Here is an 18,638-nt window from a genome sequence, read left to right on the forward strand (position 1 = left end):
CCTGGACTTTCACATTCATTTGGCAGTAATGAGGTGCTCCTCCTCCCTGCTGGGTTTCATAGAAAGCCTGATAAAATCAAGACTTTTACTACTGTGCAACAGTAATGAGGCCACCTCACCCCAATATGGTGTCAGTGGAGGCCAACTGGAGAGACAAGTAAAGTACTCACACCTAGGGAGTAATTCTGTAAAATCCTAGTGGGGAACCAAAATGCCATCCCCTGCATCACAGTAAGGAAAAGCCCCATGTCTTGGATGTCAACAGAAGACAAGTGGAAACCAGAACGTTTACCCCAATCTGGAAATAACAAGGCAATGCCGCTACCCTCCACTGCTAGAGTGGTGTCAGAGACACAAACTAAAACAGAAAGGTCTCAAAATACCCTAAATGTCCAGATTAAAAAAAAAAAAAAATCACTCATCATACCAAGGACCAGTAAGATCTCAAAATGAAAAAAAGATTATATATGTCAACACTGAGATAAAAGAAATGTTATAATTATTTGACATTGTAAAGAAGCCCTCATCAAAATGCATGTGAGCAATTACAAACATGCCCAAAAGAAATGAAAAACAGAAAGCCTCAGCAAATAAATAAAAAATACAAAGAACCAAATGGGGCACCTGGGTGGCTCAGTCGGTTAAGCGTCTACCTTGGGCTCAGGTCACGATCTTGAGGTCCTCAGATTGAGAGCCCTGTGTCGAGCTCCCTGCTCAGTGGGGAGTCCGACTGTTCCTTTTCCTCTGCTGCTCCTACACCTCCACTCCTGCTCGTGCTCCCTCTCAAATAAATAAAATCTTACAAAGAAGAAAAAGAAGAACCACCAAAGGCAAATCTTAAAGCTGAAAATAAAATAATGGTTGGGTTCAACAACAGAATGGAAAGAATAATAGAATCAGTGAACTAAAGGATAAAACAATAGAAATTATCCAAATCTAAATAACAGCGGAGAAAAATAGACTGAAGAACAAATTGATCAGAGCTACTTGTGTCACTGAAGTCCCAGAAGAAGAGAAAGAGGACAGGGCTTAAAAAATACTTGAAGAAATAATGGCTACCTATCAGAATGATTCAAAAAACAGTAATAATAGCAAATGCTGGCAAATCTGTGGAGAAACTGGATCAGTTATATATAGCTGGTAGAAACATAAAATGGAACTGGGACTCTGGAAAACAGTTTGACAATTTCTTAAAACTTAACATCCAACTACCATACAATCTGGCAATAGTATTCCTGGGAATTTACCCCTGTACATTAACACAAGACCTGCAAATGGATTATTTTAACATTATAATAATATTCATAATGAGATATTATATTCATAATAGCTAAAAATTGGAAACCCAGATGTCCTTCAGCAGATGAATGTCAATACAAATCAATGTATTCCAAAACATGGACTACTACTCTGCAATAAAAAAGAATGGACTGATAAACTCCATGTGAATCAACAATTATCTAAAAATACAAAGTTTAATGGGACACCTGCCTTGCTCAGTTGGTAGAGCGTGCAATTCTTGACCTTTGAGTTATAAATTTGAGCCCCACATTGGGTGTAGAGATTACTTAAAAACAAAATCTTGGGTTGCCTGGCTGGCTCAGATGTGGGGCATGCAGCTCTTGGTCTCTGGGTCATGAGTTCAGGGACCCATGTTGGGTTTGGAGATTGCTTAAATAAATAAACTTAAAAAAAATAATCTTGGAGATCCCGGGTGGCTCAGTTGGTTAAGTGACTGCCTTCAGCTCAGGTCATAATCCCAGGATCCTAGGATCAAGCCCCAGATCAGAATCCCTGCTCATCGGGGAGCCTGCTTCGCCCCCCGCCCCCCTCCAGCTCTCTCTCAATATCTCTCTGTCTCTCAAATGGATAAAATCTTTAAAAAGAAAAATATCTTTAGGAGGTGCCTAGGTGGCTCATTGCTTAAGTGTCTGACTCTATATCTCAGCTCAGGTCTTGATCTCAGGACCGTGAGTCCAAGCCCTGAGTTGGATTCTATGCAGGGCACGAAGCCTACTTTAAAAAAAAAAAAAGAAAGGGGGGGCAGGACAAGATGGCAGAGGAGTAGGAGTCCTCAACTCACCTGGCCCCACCAACTTACCTACATAACTTTCAAACCATCCTGAAAACCTATGAATTCGACCTGAGATTTAAAGAGAGAACTGCTAGAATGCTACAGGGTTTTCACTTCTAACAAGAATCATCTAGGGTGAAATTTACTTAGGTCATGGTTGATATTCTTGACTCAGCCAGCCCATACAGCCACTCTGCACAGAGCAAAAAGACTAAAAAGAAGAACTCACCACAAAAGAAAGAATCAGAAACAGTACTCTCTGCCACAGAGTAACAGAATTTGGATTACAATTCCATGTCAGAAAGCCAATTCAGAAGCACAGTTATAAAGCTACTAGTAGCACTATAAAAAAAAAAGCATAAAAGAATCAAGAGACTTCATGACTGCAGAATTTAGATCTAATCAGGCCTAAATTAAAAATCAATTAAATGAGGTTCATCCAAACTGAAGGTCCTAACGACGAGGGTTAAGAAGGTAGAAGAAAGAATGAGTGACATAGAAGACAAGGGCTTGGCAAGGAAGGAATCTGAGGAAAAAAGAGAAAAACAATGACAAGATCATGATGAAAGGTTAAGTTAAATAAATTTGAGCCTCAGAAGGAAAAATCTATGTTTAATCAGGGTTCCAGAGAACATCAAGAGGGCCAGAGGGCCAGAAAGCATATTTGAACAAATCATAGCTGAGAACTTCCCTAACTTGGGGAGGGAAACAGGTATTCAGATCCAAAGATACAGAGGTACCCCCCTAAAGTCAATAAAAAATGTTCAATACCTCGACATTTAATAGAGAAACTTGCAAATTCCAAAGATAACAAGAAAATTCTTAAAGCAGCAAGAGACAAGAGATTCCTAACTTATATGGGAAGAACTTTTTTTTTTTAATAAGAAATTTAATTTTTATTGGTGTTCAATTTGCCAACATACAGAATAACGCCCAGTGCTCATCCCATCAAGTGCCCCCCTCAGTGCCCACCACCCATTCACCCCCACCCCCCGCCCTCCTCCTCTTCCATCACCTCTAGTTCGTTTCCCAGAGTTAGGAGTCTTTATGTTCTGTCTCTCTTTCTGATATTTCCTACCCATTTCTTCTCCCTTCCCTTCTATTCCCTTTCACTATTATTTATATTCCCCAAATGAATGAGAACATATAATGTTTGTCCTTCTCCGATTGACTTACTTCACTCAGCATAATACCCTCCAGTTCCATCCACATTGAAGCAAATGGTGGGTATTTGTCATTTCTAATGGCTGAGTAATATTCCATTGTATACATAGACCACATCTTCTTTATCCATTCATCTTTCGATGGACACCGAGGCTCCTTCCACAGTTTGGCTATTGTGGACATTGCTGCTATAAACATCGGGGTGCAGGTGTCCCGGCGTTTCATTGCATCTGTATCTTTGGGCTAAATCCCCAACAGTGCAATTGCTGGGTCGTAGGGCAGGTCTATTTTTAACTCTGAGGAACCTCCACACAGTTTTCCAGAGTGGCTGCACCAGTTCACATTCCCACCAACAGTGTAAGAGGGTTCCCTTTTCTCCACATCCTCTCCAACATTTGTGGTTTCCTGCCTTGTTAATTTTCCCCATTCTCACTGGTGTGAGATGGTATCTCATTCTGGTTTTGATTTGTATTTCCCTGATGGCAAGGGATGCAGAGCATTTTCTCATGTGCGTGTTAGCCATGTCTATGTCTTCCTCTGTGAGATTTCTGTTCATGTCTTTTGCCCATTTCATGATTGGATTGTTTGTTTCTTTGGTGTTGAGTTTAATAAGTTCTTTATAGATCTTGGAAACTAGCCCTTTATCTGGTAAGTCATTTGCAAATATCTTCTCCCATTCTGTAGGTTGTCTTTTAGTTTTGTTGACTGTATCCTCTGCTGTGCAAAAGCTTCTTATCTTGATGAAGTCCCAATAGTTCATTTTTGCTTTTGTTTCTTTTGCCTTCGTGGATGTATCTTGCAAGAAGTTACTGTGGCCGAGTTCAAAAAGGGTGTTGCCTGTGTTCTCCTCTAGGATTTTGATGGAATCTTGTCTCACATTTAGATCTTTCATCCATTTTGAGTTTATCTTTGTGTATGGTGAAAGAGAGTGGTCTAGTTTCATTCTTCTGCATGTGGATGTCCAATTTTCCCAGCACCATTTATTGAAGAGACTGTCTTTCTTCCAGTGGATAGTCTTTCCTCCTTTATCGAATATTAGTTGACCATAAAGTTCAGGGTCCACTTCTGGGTTCTCTATTCTGTTCCATTGATCTATGTGTCTGTTTTTGTGCCAGTACCACACTGTCTTGATGACCACAGCTTTGTAGTACAACCTGAAATCTGCCATTGTGATGCCCCCAGCTATGTTTTTTTTTTAAATTCTATATGGGGAGAACTTTAGATTAACAGCAGACCTCTCCACAGAGACGCGGCAGACCAGAAAGGGCTGGCAGCAATCGGAGAAGGACAAACATTATATAGTCTCATTCATTTGGGGAATATAAATAATAGTGAAAGGGAATAGAAGGGAAGGGAGAAGAAATGGGTAGGATATATCAGAAAGGGAGACAGAACATGAAGACTCCTAACTCTGGGAAACGAATTAGTGGTGGTGGAAGGGGAGGAGGGGCGGGGGGTGGGGGCGAATGGGTGACGGGCACTGAGGGGGGCACTTGACAGGATGAGCACTGGGCGTTATTCTGTATGTTGGCAAATTGAACACCAATAAAAAATAAATTTATTATTAAAAAAAAAAAAGAAAGGGCTGGCAGGATATATTCAGAGTCCTATAGGAGAAGAACCTGCAGCCAAAAATACTTTATCCAGCAAGGTTCTCATTCAGAATAGAAGGAGAGATAAAGAGCTTCCAAGATAGGCAGAAACTGAAAGAATATGTGACCACCAAACCAGCTCTGCAAGAAAATATTAAGGGGGACCCGTTAAAAGAAAGAGGAAGCCCAAAGAAATAATCCACAAAGAGGAACTGAATAGGTATTATGATGACACTACATTCATAGCTTTCAATAGTAACTCTAAATGTGAATGGGTTAAATGATCCCATCAAAAGACACACCATTTCAGACTGGATAAAAAAGCAAGACCCATCTATTTGCTGTCTACAAGAGACTCCTTTTATTTTTTATTTTTTTAAAAGATTTATTTATTTATTCATTCAGAGAGAGCGAGAGAGAGGCAGAGACACAGGCAGAGGAAGAAGCAGGCTCCATGCAGAAAGCCCAATGTGGGACTCGATCCCGGGTCTCCAGGTTCACACCCCAGGCTGCAGGCGGCGCTAAACTGCTACGCCACCAAGGCTGCCCAAGAGACTCCTTTTAGAGGAAAGGACACCTATAGCTTGAAAGTGAAAGGTTGGAAAACAATTAACATTCAAATGATCCTCAAAAGAATGCTGGGGTAGCCATCACATATCAGATAAAGTTTATCCCAAAGACTGTAGTAAGAGATGAAGAGGGACACTATATCATACTTAAAGGATCTATCCAACAAGAGGACCTAACAATCATGACTATTTATGCCCCTAATGTGGGAGATGGCACATTATATATTTTATCAATCAATTAATAACCAAAGGAAAGACATACTTAGATAATAATACACTAATAGTAGGAGACTTCAACATGGTTCTACTGCATAGGACAGATCTTCTAAGCACAACATCACCAAAGAAACAAGAGCTTTAAATGATACACTGGACCAGGTGGATTTCACATATATTTACAGAACTTTACATCCAAACACAATTGAATACACATTCTTCTCAAATGCACATGGACTTTCTCCACAATAGATGATGACATACTGGGTCACATATCACGTATCAATGGATACCAAAAGATTGGGACTGTCCCCTGCATATTTTCAGGCCATAATGCTTTGAAACTAGAACTCAATCACAAGAAGAAATTTGGAAGAACCTCAAACATGTGGAGTTAAAGAGCATTCTGCTCAACAAAACCAGGAGTTGGTTCTTTGAAAGAATTAATAAGATAACCCATTAGCCAGCCTTATTAAAAACAAAGAGAAAAGACTCAAATGAATAAAATCATGAATACAAAAGGAGAGACCTCAACCAATACCAAGGAAATACAAATGATTTTAAAAACACATTATGAGCAGCTATACACCAATAAATTAGGCAATCTAGAAGAAATGGACACATTTCTGGAAAACCACAAATTACCAAAACTGGAACAGGAAGAAATAGAAAACCTGAACAGGCCAATAACCAGGGAAGAAATTGAAGCAGTCATCAAAAACCACCCAAGACACAAAAGGCCAGGGCCAGATGGCTTCCCAGAGGAATTCTATCAAAAGTTTAAAGAAGAAACCATACCTATTCTACTAAAGCTGTTCCAAAGGATAGAAAGGGACAGAATACTTCCAAACTCATTTTATGAGGACAGCATCACCTTAATTCCAAAACCAAAGACCCCAACAAAAAGGAGAATTATAGACCAATATCCCTGATGAACATGGATGCAAAAATTCTCAACAAGATACCAGCCAATAGGATGCAACAGTACATTAAGAGGATTATTCACCATGACCAAGTGGGATTTATCCTCGGGATGCAAGGCGAGTTCAACACTCGTAAAGCAATGAGCATGAGAGATTATATCAGCAAGAGGAAAAACAAGAACGATATGATCCTCTCAATAGATGCTGAGAAAGCAGTTGACAAAATACAACATCCATTCCTGATCAAAACTCTTCAAAGTGCAGGGATAGAGGGAACATTCCTCAGCATCTTAAAAGCCATCTACAAAAAGCCAACAGCAAATATCATTCTCAATGGGGAAACACTGAAAGCCTTTCCCCTAAGATCAGGACCACGACAGGGATGTCCACTCTTACCACTGCTACACAACATAGTAGTAGAAGTCCTAGCCTCAGCAGACAACAAAAAGAAATAAAAGGCATTCAAATTGGCAAAGAAGTCAAACTCTCCCTCTTCGCAGATGGCATGATATTGTACATAGACAACCCAAAGACTCCATACCAAGATTGCTAGAACTCATACAGCAATTCGGCAGTGTGGCAGGATACAAAATCAATGCACAGAAATCAGTGGCATCTCTATACACTAACAATAAGACTGAAGAAAGAGAAATGAAGGAGTCAATCCCATTTACAACTGCACCCAAGGCATAAGACACCTAGGAATAAACCTAACCAAAGATGTAAAGGATCTATACCCTAAAAACTACACAACACTTCTGAAAGAAATTGAGGAAGACACAAAGAAATGGAAAAATATTCCGTGCTCATGGATTGGAAGAATTAATAATGTGAAAATGTCAGTGCTACCCAGGGCAAGTTACACGTTCAATACGATCCTTATGAAAATACCATGGACTTTCTTTAGAGAGTTGGAACAAATCATCTTAAGATTTGTGTGGAATCAGAAAAGACCCAAATAGTCAGGGGAACATTGCAAAAGAAAACCAGAGCGGAGGGCATCACAATGCCAGCTTTCAGGTTGTACTACAAAGCTGTAGTCATCAAGACAGTGTGGTACTGGCACAAAAACAGACACATAGATCAATGGAACAGAATAGAGAACCCAGAATGGGCCCTCAACTCTACGGTCAACTAATATTCGACAAAGCAGGAAAGAGTATCCACTGGAAAAAGGACAGTCTCTTCAATAAATGGTGCTGGGAAAATTGGACAGCCACATGCAGAAGAATGAAACTAGACCATTCTCTTATACAAGACACAAAGATAAACTCAAAATGGATGAAAGAGCTAAATGTGAGACAAGAATCCATCAAATTCCTAGGAGAACACAGGCAACAACATCCTGTTTGAACTTGGCCACAGCAACTTCTTGCAAGATACATCCATGAAGGCAAGGGAAACAAAAGCAAAAATGAATTATTGGGACTTCATCAAGATAAGAAGTTTTTGCACAGCAAAAGAAACAGTCAACAAAACACAAAGACAACCTACAGAATGGGAGAAGATATTTGCAAATGACCTATCAGATAAAGGGCTAGCATCCAAGATCTATAAAGAACGTATTAAACTTAACACCCAAGAAACAAACAACCCAATCATGAAAAGGGCAAAAGACATGAACAGAAATCTCACAGAGGAAGACATAGACATGGCCAACAAGTACATGAGAAAATGCTCTGCCTCACTGGCCATCAGGGAAATACAAATCAAAACCACAATGAGATACCACCTCACACCAGTGAGAATGGGGAAAATTAACAAGGCAGGAAACCACAAGTGTTGGAGAGGATGTGGAGAAAGGGGAACCCTCCTGCACTGTTGGTGGGAATGTGAACTGGTGCAGCCACTCTGGAAAACTGTGTGGAGGTTCCTCAGAGTTAAAAATAGATCTGCCCTATGACCCAGCAATTGCACTGCTGGGGATTTACCCCAAAGATACAGATGCAATGAAACGCCGGGACACCTGCACCCCGATGTTTATAGGAGCAATGTCCACAATAGCCAAACTGTGGAAGGAGCCCAGTGTCCTCGGATAAAGAAGATGTGGTTTATGTATACAATGAAATATTACTCAGCCGTTAGAAACAACAAATGCAGGGGATCCCTGGGTGGCTCAGCGGTTTCGCGCCTGCCTTTGGCCCAGGGTGCGATCCTGCGGTACCGGGATCAAGGCTCGCGTCGGACTCCCAGCATGGAGCCTGCTTCTCCCTCTGCCTGTGTCTCTGCCTCTACATTAATAAATAAAAATAAATCTTTAAAACAAACAAAAAAGAAACGACAAATGCCCACCATTTACTTCAATCTGGATGGAACTGGAGTGTATTATGCTGAGTGAAATAAGTCAATCGGAGAAGGACAAACATTATATGGTTTCATTCATATGGGAATATAAAAAATACTGAAAGGGAATAAGGGGAATGGAGAGAAAATGAGTGGAAAATATCAGAGAGTGAGACAGAACATGAGAGACTCCTAACTCCCTAGGACCCAGCAATTGCACTGCTGCGGATTTACCCCAAAGATACTGATGTAGTATCTGTATCTTTGGGGTAGGACACCTGCACCCCAATTTTATAGCAGCAATGTCCACAATAGCCAAACTGTGGAAGGATCATCAGTATCCACTCGGTGTTCATCAACAAATGAATGGATAAAGAAGATGTGGTCTATGTATACAATGCAATATTACTCAGCCATTAGAAGAGATGAATACCCACCATTTGTTTCAATATGGATAGAACTGGAGGGTATTATGCTGAGTGAATTAAGTCAATAGGAGAAGGACAAACATTATATGGTTTCATTCATATGGGGAATCTGGGAAACAAGGGGTAGTGGAAGGGGAGGTGGGGAGGTAGTGGAGGTAGTGGAGGGGTGGGGGGGAGGGGTGACTGGGTGACAGGCACTGAGGAGGGCACTTGACAGGACGAGCACTGGGTATTTTATGTTGGCATATCAAACTCCAATAAAAAAAATATACAAAAAAATTAAAAATAAAAATAAAAATAAATAAAGCTTTACAAACAAATACATAATACAAAGTTGAATTTAAAAAATCACTCTGAGGAAAATTTGAAGGCATGCTGACATGGAGTTAAGGCAATTCCATCTGATGACTTCAATTTTCTTGCTTAGAGTAAATGATAGAAAATCTATGAAGAGCAAAGAACATATGAAACAACTGTTAGGAATACTGAGTTGCTAGCTGATCAGGGAAAAATCAAAAACTCCTGGGCAGTGCTGCGAGGCCCTATCTTTTATTATTAACCTGCCTCTTCACCACACAGGTCTCAGCCTAGTTATCACCTCCCTGGAGAAGCTGTCTCTGACCATGCAATCTAAAGCAGACACCTTCTCTTTATTCTCCATGAGAGAACTATGTTCTTTCCTCTCAGAGAACTCATCGCAAGTTGTAATTCCATTAATATTTATTTGCTCCTTAGCTATAGTTAAGAAAGAAGTCCCACCGAACTATGTATGATCCACAAGAGCAAGATTCCTGTGTTCAGTATTATACACTCAATACCTAACATAGTGCCTAGCACACAACATGTGTTTAATAATTTTCTTCTCTGGAGCTTCCTTCCCATACATTTTATTTCTATTGGGCCTCTTCTGAACTCACTAGTAACTCCTTCCACACATACATTAAGGATTTTGAAGAAGCCTTGTACAAACCAAAAATGGAAACAGACCCTGAGTTAGGATCAACGTTTTCCTGTTTACACCACAAAATATATTTACACATATTTTTAATGTTAGTTTTGTCTTTTAAGGATGAAACTTTATAGACTCCTCAGTTAATTAAGACTGATTTTAATCTTATAGTGACTATGACAGAGTCTTACAAACTTTGTTCTCAAGTCTGATATCATACACATACATGTAGTAAAATAATAGGTTACTCCTGGCCTCTCAGGGTCAATCTACATTAAGTAAATTTTTCTAGTAACTAAGTTTAAGTTTCTACATTTAAGAGTACTAGGATTAAAAGAGCAAAAATCTTTTAAAAGAGCATGAGATATAGAATCAGTCCAATGTTAAGCCCCGGTTCCAACATTTATTTCCTATTTCACAGTAGATAAATTATTCCACAAAGCTAAGACTCCTTATCTGTAAAAGATAAGATTCTTTATCTACTGTGTGCCATGCACCTATGCTAGGTTTTGAATTTCTCTCACAGGGACTGCTGTGAAGATTAAATAAGACAATATATATATAAATCATCTTGGAAAGTGAAAACACCACACAAATGTCATTATTATATCTGAAGGAAATCTTTCTAGATTATCTTCCCCTTCTTTCAAAAATAAACATACTGAAGAATCACTTATCTTTTTTCCAAGTCCAATAATTGTACTTGCTACAATGTATTTAAGCTAAATCTTCCATTACTGTCATATTATCTAGTTGGGCTGTTAGTCAGCAGCCTGTGCCCTTTAGATTACTGTTTCTTAATGTGTTATGGTTAAAAAACCAAGGTAATTAGAACCATGTACACCTAAGAATATGCTCTAGGTTATCTACACTGATATGGGTGTTACTAGATTATCTGTGGGATGAGGTGAGCTTTAGGATCCTCCTATTCTGCCATCTTTCTCAGTACTCTCATTTAATAATATGCTCTAAATGAGGGTTCCTCAAGAGCTTCTTTCAAGGAGTGAAGTACAGAAGCCTATATGTAAGGATTTTGCCCCAAAGTATTTTTTGTTTCTTTCTGGTTTAGGCTATAAACAGCTGAGATGACCAGCAATGTGACCTCCAGAGAAGTAGGGTACTACTTTGGGAGTATAAGCCCTCACCTAGAAAATCTAGTTGACTATTCAAGGAGGCAATCCATAATATTTCAAAAGATAGTACTCTTTTTTTCCTCCAAAAAGTATTACTCTTTTCAATTTAATCCCAAAACAGAAGGCTAAACACGTCAAGGTGTATCAATTTAGGTTAGGTATACAATATAACACAGAGGCATTATCATTAGATGGCAAAAATCTTATTCTGATTCCTAGCTCTTACACATTTCCTGGAGAACTTTTAGCACCATGACACAGAATAAGCAATGATTGTGACATGAGAATCAAAGATCTTATAAGTAAAACTCTTTAGCATTGGGCTTATTTTAATAAAAACTGCTACCAATATTATTACTCCTTTGAATTGGGCAAATAAGAAAAAAATCTTGAATGTAAATAAGTTAAGATTTTCTAAAATTATTAGAAAAAATATATTATAAATTTTAAAAGTAATCATAGAACTTTTTTCCATTTTATTATGAAAATTTTCAAATACAAAAAAAACTGGTGAAACAACTTTTAAAATTGTGACAAGAATTGGCAGTATGTTCTTTTGCATATTGTCAGTAGTATCTCTACTCTTTTTTCAATTTTTTATATATATATTTTTTATTTTTTATATTTTAATTATTACCTATCTTAATCTACATCTGACAAATTCCTAAATTGAATTTCAAACTTGTTATGTAAGAGTTACCATAAGGCTTTATTTTTTCACAAATTGCTTTTTTAATTTTTATTTTTACTACTGAAGTATAGTTGGCATACAATATTATGTAAGTTTCAGCTGAGAAGTACCTACTCTTGCTTCTTTTGCAAAGAGATTAAATAACTCAGAACACTTTTTGGTGAATAAGGCAGGAAATCACATTGGTATGATACAACTGGGGGCAGCCACTTATTTCTGACTCTCAGTTTCCTTATCTGAAGGCAGCTTGAAAGAGGTATTTCTGACCTTCAGTTTCATTATCTGAAGGCAGCTTGAAAGAGGTAGAAAACACATTCTAATTATGCATATAGTCCCTCCAGGACACCACCCTGGAGGATAATTATTTAGTTACACTTACTTAAAAACTACTTCCATTATTTTACCCATATAAACCATTTGCCACAGTGCTAGTAAATAATAAGTATTCAATAAATGTTGGCTACTATTATTAGCTATCAATAGTTATATTTCAAAAAGAATCCGGTAAAGTTAGACTTTAGTTAACACTTATTTTTTTTTACTTATAAGATTAACATCTCTATATGTATATATATTTAAAATGAATATGTTAAGCACAGTCATTAAATTGAGACCAGAAAGAAATTAAAGCAGTGGCATAATCTCTTAAAATTATTGTGCAGCTTTGTAAGGGTCTTTTAACCTTACCATATATAGCACCTATTGAAATTAACCCAGTTTCTTTGGCAGGCTGAAAGAATTTAAAAAGACTACAGACTTGAGCAATTTAGTTAAAATCACGGAGTACAAATGTCTTCTTTCCAAAATTATTCCAAAATGTCTCTACAGCCTTACTTCTCCCACCTTTCCTTGGATTTATACTTTATATGTATATATATAGTCACAGCAAAAGTGAAAGTATACACCATTATCTGGCATCTAGGAACAGGGATAGCTCTAATGGGGATGTATGAAGATTGTGTGGCAGTGAAAACACCAAAGATTTGGAATCACACATACTTTCATTTGAACTAGACCTGTACCATTTACTAGCATTATGACCTTTCAGTTACTTTCTGAATTAGTTTCCTCATCTGTATATAAGTAGGATAAAAATGCTATTTTATAGGATTTTTGAGAAAATTCAAGGAAAACATAAAATGCCTGGCATGTAACAGCAATCAGTAAATGAGTTATTATTATTGCCACATTTTCATTCCATTTTATAGCTGTGAACTAATTTTATTAGTTAAGAGAGTATAGAGTTTATAAGCTAGAAATAAAAAAGACATTAACTCAGGATGCCTCAGTGGCTCACTGGTTGAATGTCTGCCTTTGGCTCAGGTCGTGATTCTGGGGTCCTGGGATCAAGTCCTGCATCAGGCTCCCCGCAGAGAGCCTGCTTCTCCCTCTGCCTGTGTCTGAATCTCTCTGTGTGTCTCCCATGAATAAATAAATAAAATCTTTTTAAAAATGGCATTATCGGGATCCCTGGGTGGCGCAGCGGTTTAGCGCCTGCCTTTGCCCAGGGCGGGATCCTGGAGACGCGGGATCGAATCCCACGTCGGGCTCCCGGTGCATGGAGCCTGCTTCTTCCTCTGCCTATGTCTCTGCCTCTCTCTTTCTCTCTCTCTGTGTGACTATCATAAATAAATAAAAATTAAAAAAAAAAAAGAAAATCTTAAAAAATAATAATAATAAAAAATAAAAAAAAATAAAAATGGCATTATCTCTTTTAACTTAAAACTTAATCAGAAATAACAAAAATCGGGATCCCTGGGTGGCGCAGTGGTTTGGCGCCTGCCTTTGGCCCAGGGCGCGATCCTGGAGACCCGGGATCGAATCCCACATCAGGCTCCCGGTGCATGGAGCCTGCTTCTCCCTCTGCCTGTGTCTCTGCCTCTCTCTCTCTCTGTGACTATCATAAATAAATTAAAAAAAATAAAATAAAAAATAACAAAAATCCTCAATATACACAAACAGAATTTCACAGTAAGAGTTTTCCAATTTATTTTCAAAATTTGTTTTTGTTTTGTTTAATAAATCTTTAAAGATTTATTTATTTATTCAGGAGACACACGGAGAGAGAGACAGAGACAGGGAGAGAAGCAGGCTCCTCACAGGGAGTCGGATGTGGGACTCAATCCCAGGACCCCGGGATCATGACCTGAGCCAAAGGCAGATGGTCAACCACTGAGCCACTCAGGCATCCTTTGTTTTTGAAAACAGAAGTACTGAATTAAAACTATGCTTTCCCAATTAAAAGGTCAAAAGCAGAAATTAGTTTTCCCATAATAGTATTTACTTATTTTTCCCACTGCCAGATGAGGATGTAAAGTATTTTATACCAGCAAACTTCTAAATGGATATTTTGAAAGAGAAGTTATTTTTGCCATGAGAAAAGTCGAAAGAAAAGAAAGAGAAAGAAAGAAAGAAAGAAAGAAAGAAAGAAAGAAAAGAAAAGAAAAGAAAAGAAAAGAAAGGAAAGGAAAGGAAAGGAAAGGAAAGGAAAGGAAAGGAAAGGAAAGGAAAGGAAAGGAAAGGAAAGGAAAGGAAAGGAAAGGAAAGGAAAGGAAAGGAAAGGAAAGGAAAGGAAAGGAAAGGAAAGGAAAGGAAAGGAAGGAAATGTTCCTAGATTAGAAAAGAAAAATGCTTATTTCAAATTACATAGTAAGTAGCAGGACAGACAAAAACAAATGCATTCCTTTTCCTGGAATTAGGCTCATCTGTCCTTTTCTAAGAAAATAATTAAATGGCCACAGCAGCGCTTCAAAATCCAATGCCAATTAACAGCACATAATTCTGGTTTACTCTGCTTATTTTATTTGTTACCATGAAAAGCCATGGTCTGAAGCAGTCGATCAGCCACTTCCTGTGGGAATACTCCAGATTCCTGCAGACACAATGTTCCATCCTGTCTTGCTGAACAGAACTTCTCAAGGTGAGTAGTCAGGAAATTCAAGCAGATATCAAGTAAGGAATAGGGAGATGCCTCCTCCTTGGAGCCCAGGAAAAAACATAAAGGGAACACAAAAGCCAACAAGTTAGTTTCCAGAAAAGTAGAGAATAAAACATTCATTTACTTATTCAACAAATATTTTTACTCAGTGTCTACCATATGTTAGATACTATGTTAGGCAGTGAGAATATAACAGGTGACCCATGTCCTCAAAAAGAAAAGAAACATTTAAACAGGTATTTACATAACATTTATAAGTATTATATTACATACTATATTAGAGAAAGTAATAGATAGTATGTAAGTACAGGCAGGGTGCCCTAATCAGTCAAGGATGGTCAGGGAAGACCTCAGAGGTATAGCAGATTAATCTTCCTAAATTACTACCCATGACCCTCCCCTGCTCAAACCTTCCACAGACTTCCATGGGCCTGAAGACAAAAGATAAAATTCTTAGACTGTTAGACGATGCCTGAGTCCTTCCAAAATCTAGACCAAATTTACTTTGAAACTTGATCTCCCACAAAATCACCATCCCAATCTGAATGAATCTATTGGGTAAAAGAATTTGCTATAGGTGTTAGCATCCTCAAAATAGAGAAAGGTTAACCCAGTTATTCCGGTTTGAAGAATAAAGAGCTAATCAAACAAGCACAAAGATTTAAGAGTAAGGGTTTTAACTACAGAAATAAATACTCTATATGTTAATAATAATAACAATAATATAATTAAAATATAATTATAGTAGCTATCACTCATTAGATGCTTTCCATATGACTGTACTGAGTATCTTACATGAATTTTCGAATATTTATTCTTTCAACCCTATCTTAAAAAGTAGTCAAGTATTATCTTCATTTTTAAAGTTTTAATTGAAAACTGGCTGACATTAGAAACAACAAATACCCACCATTTGCTTCAACGTGGAGGGACCCGGAGGGTACTATGCTGAGTGAAATAAGTCAATCGGACAAGGACAAACATTATATGGTCTCATTCATTTGGGAAATATAAAAACTAGTGAAAGGGAATAAAGGGAAAGGAGAGAAAATGAGTAAAAATATCAGTAAGGGTGACAAAACATGAGAGACACCTAAATCTGGGAAATGAACACGGGGTTTTGGAAGGGGACGTGGACGGGGGGTGATGGGCACTGAGGCGGGGCACTTGGCGGGATGAGCACTGGGTGTTATGCTATATGTTGGCAAATTGAACTCCAATAAAAAAAAATTTTTTAAAAAAATGGCTGAGAAAAGTAACATCTTTCTCAGCATTCTGTACCTACTGATAAAAGTATATAGTTTCAAATTAAAAGCTGACTCAGGAGCACAACTCTTCTAATATATATATATATATATATATATATATATATATATATTTCATTCATTCATTCATTCATGAGACACAGAGAGAGGCAGAGACATAGGCAGAGGGAAAAGCAACTCCCTGTGAGGAGCCTCATGTGGGACTCGATCCCAGGACCCCAGGATCACAACCTGAGCCAAAGGCAGACTCTCAACCACTGAGCCACCCAGGCATCTTAATCACCTTAATTATACATGTGATATTTTAATGAAAGTCATTAAAAATTATAGTTCAAAGATATACTAATCACACAGAAAAGTATTCATAACGGGAAGGTAAAAAAAATAGTTTATAGAACTTCCTCAACATGAAAAAAAGAACTTACTTAACCTGATAAAGATCATCAATACTAAAAGATAACCTAGAGAATGGGAGAAGATATTTGCAAATGACCTATCAGATAAAGGGCTAGTTTCCAAGATCTATAAAGAACTTATTAAACTCAACACCAAAGAAACAAACAATCCAATCATGAAATGAGCAAAAGACATGAACAGAAATCTCACAGAGGAAGACATAGACATGGCCAACACACACATGAGAAAATGCTCTGCATCACTTGCCATCAGAGAAATACAAATCAAAACCAGAATGAGATACCACCTCACACCAGTGACAATGGGGAAAATTAACAAGGCAGGAAACCACAAATGTTGGAGAGCATGTGGAGAAAAGGGAACCCTTTTACACTGTTGGTGGGAATGTGAACTGGTGCAGCCACTCTGGAAAACTGTGTGGAGGTTCCTCAAAGAGTTAAAAATAGACCTGCCCTACGACCCAGCAATTGCATTGTTGGGGATTTAGCCCAAAGATACAGATGCAATGAAACGCCGGGACACCTGCACCCCGATGTTTATAGCAGCAATGTCCACAATAGCCAAACTGTGGAAGGAGCCTCGGTGTCCATCGAAAGATGAATGGATAAAGAAGATGTGGTCTATGTATACAATGGAATATTACTCAGCCATTAGAAATGACAATACCCACCATTTGCTTCAATGTGGATGGAACTGGAGGGTATTATGCTGAGTGAAGTAAGTCAATCGGAGAAGGACAAACATTATATGTTCTCATTCATTTGGGGAATATAAATAATAGTGAAAGGGAATAGAAGGGAAGGGAGAAGAAATGTCTGGGAAATATCAGAAAGGGAGACAGAACATAAAGACTCCTAACTCTGGGAAACGAACTAGGGGTGGTGAAGGGGAGGAGGGCGGGGGGGTGGGGTGAATGGATGATGGGCACTGAGGGGGGCACTTGATGGGATGAGCACTGGGTGTTATTCTGTATGTTGGCAAATTGAACACCAATAAAAAATAAATTTATTATAAAAAAAAAGATCATCAATGAAAAACCCAGTTACTATCATACTTAATTTTATTTTTTTTAATTTTTATTTATTTATGATAGTCACACAGAGAGAGAGAGGCAGAGACATAGGCAGAAGGAGAATCAGGCTCCATGCACCGGGAGCCCGATGTGGGATTCGATCCCGGGTCTCCAGGATCGCGCCCTGGGCCAAAGGCAGGCGCTAAACCGCTGCGCCACCCAGGGATCCCTCATACTTAATTTTAAATGTCTGAATATTTCCCCACTAAAATCAAGAATAAGACAAAGATAGGGGCTTTCACCACTTCTATTCAACACTGTACTGAAGGTCCTAGAATTAAGCAAGAAAAAGAAATAAAAAGCATAGAGATTAGAAAGAAGAAGTAAAACCATTTCTATTTGTAGGTGATATAATTTTGTATAAAGAAAATCCCCCCCAAAAAATTTAAAAAAGAAAAAGAAAATCCCAGGAGCATTTGGGTGATTCATCTGCTTTGGGGTCAAGGTCATGATCTCAGGGTCCTGGGATGGAGCCCCGCACTGGGCTCCCTGCTCAGTGGGGAGTTGGCTTCTCCCTCTCTCTCTGCCACTCTCTCTCTTTGTGCTTTCTCTCCCTCTCTCTACCAAATAAAGTATTTTTAAAGAATTAAAAAAATACAAAGAAAGAAAATCCTAAGGAGGGGTGTCTGGGTGACTCAGTTGGTTAAGTGTCTCCCTTTAGCTCAGATCATGATCCCAGGGTCCTGGGATGGAGCCCCATATCAAGCTCCCTGCTCTTCCCTCTCCCTCTCTCCCTCCACTCCTGCAGTCTCTCTCTCTCTCAAATAAATAAATAAATAAATAATATCATTGAAAAGTATTAAGAAAATCCCAAGGAGTTGACAACAAAAACTATCAGAACTTAAAAAAAAAGGTTAAGCAAGGTTGTAGGATATAAGATCTATTTTATTTACAATATATAATATCAATTATGTCTATACACTT

At 38.3% G+C, this 18,638-nt stretch overlaps 1 protein-coding gene across 3 annotated transcripts in view; it reads right to left on the reverse strand.

Moving 5' to 3' along the window:
• Nucleotides 1-18,638, reverse strand: part of ZYG11B (zyg-11 family member B, cell cycle regulator) — an 86,992-nt gene that overhangs the window by 49,041 nt on the left and 19,313 nt on the right. For 2 of the 3 annotated variants that reach the window (XM_038557996.1, XM_038557995.1), the window contains exon 2: nucleotides 14,834-14,999. In XM_038557996.1, the coding sequence (XP_038413924.1) occupies nucleotides 14,834-14,999 (166 nt within the window). Of the gene's footprint in view, nucleotides 1-14,833; nucleotides 15,000-15,870; nucleotides 15,889-18,638 lie in introns of those variants that run through there. The other variant, XM_038557997.1, reaches the window with a different exon arrangement.

This window comes from Canis lupus, chromosome 15, assembly GCF_011100685.1.
Source record: "Canis lupus familiaris isolate Mischka breed German Shepherd chromosome 15, alternate assembly UU_Cfam_GSD_1.0, whole genome shotgun sequence".
NCBI lineage: Eukaryota > Metazoa > Chordata > Mammalia > Carnivora > Canidae > Canis > Canis lupus.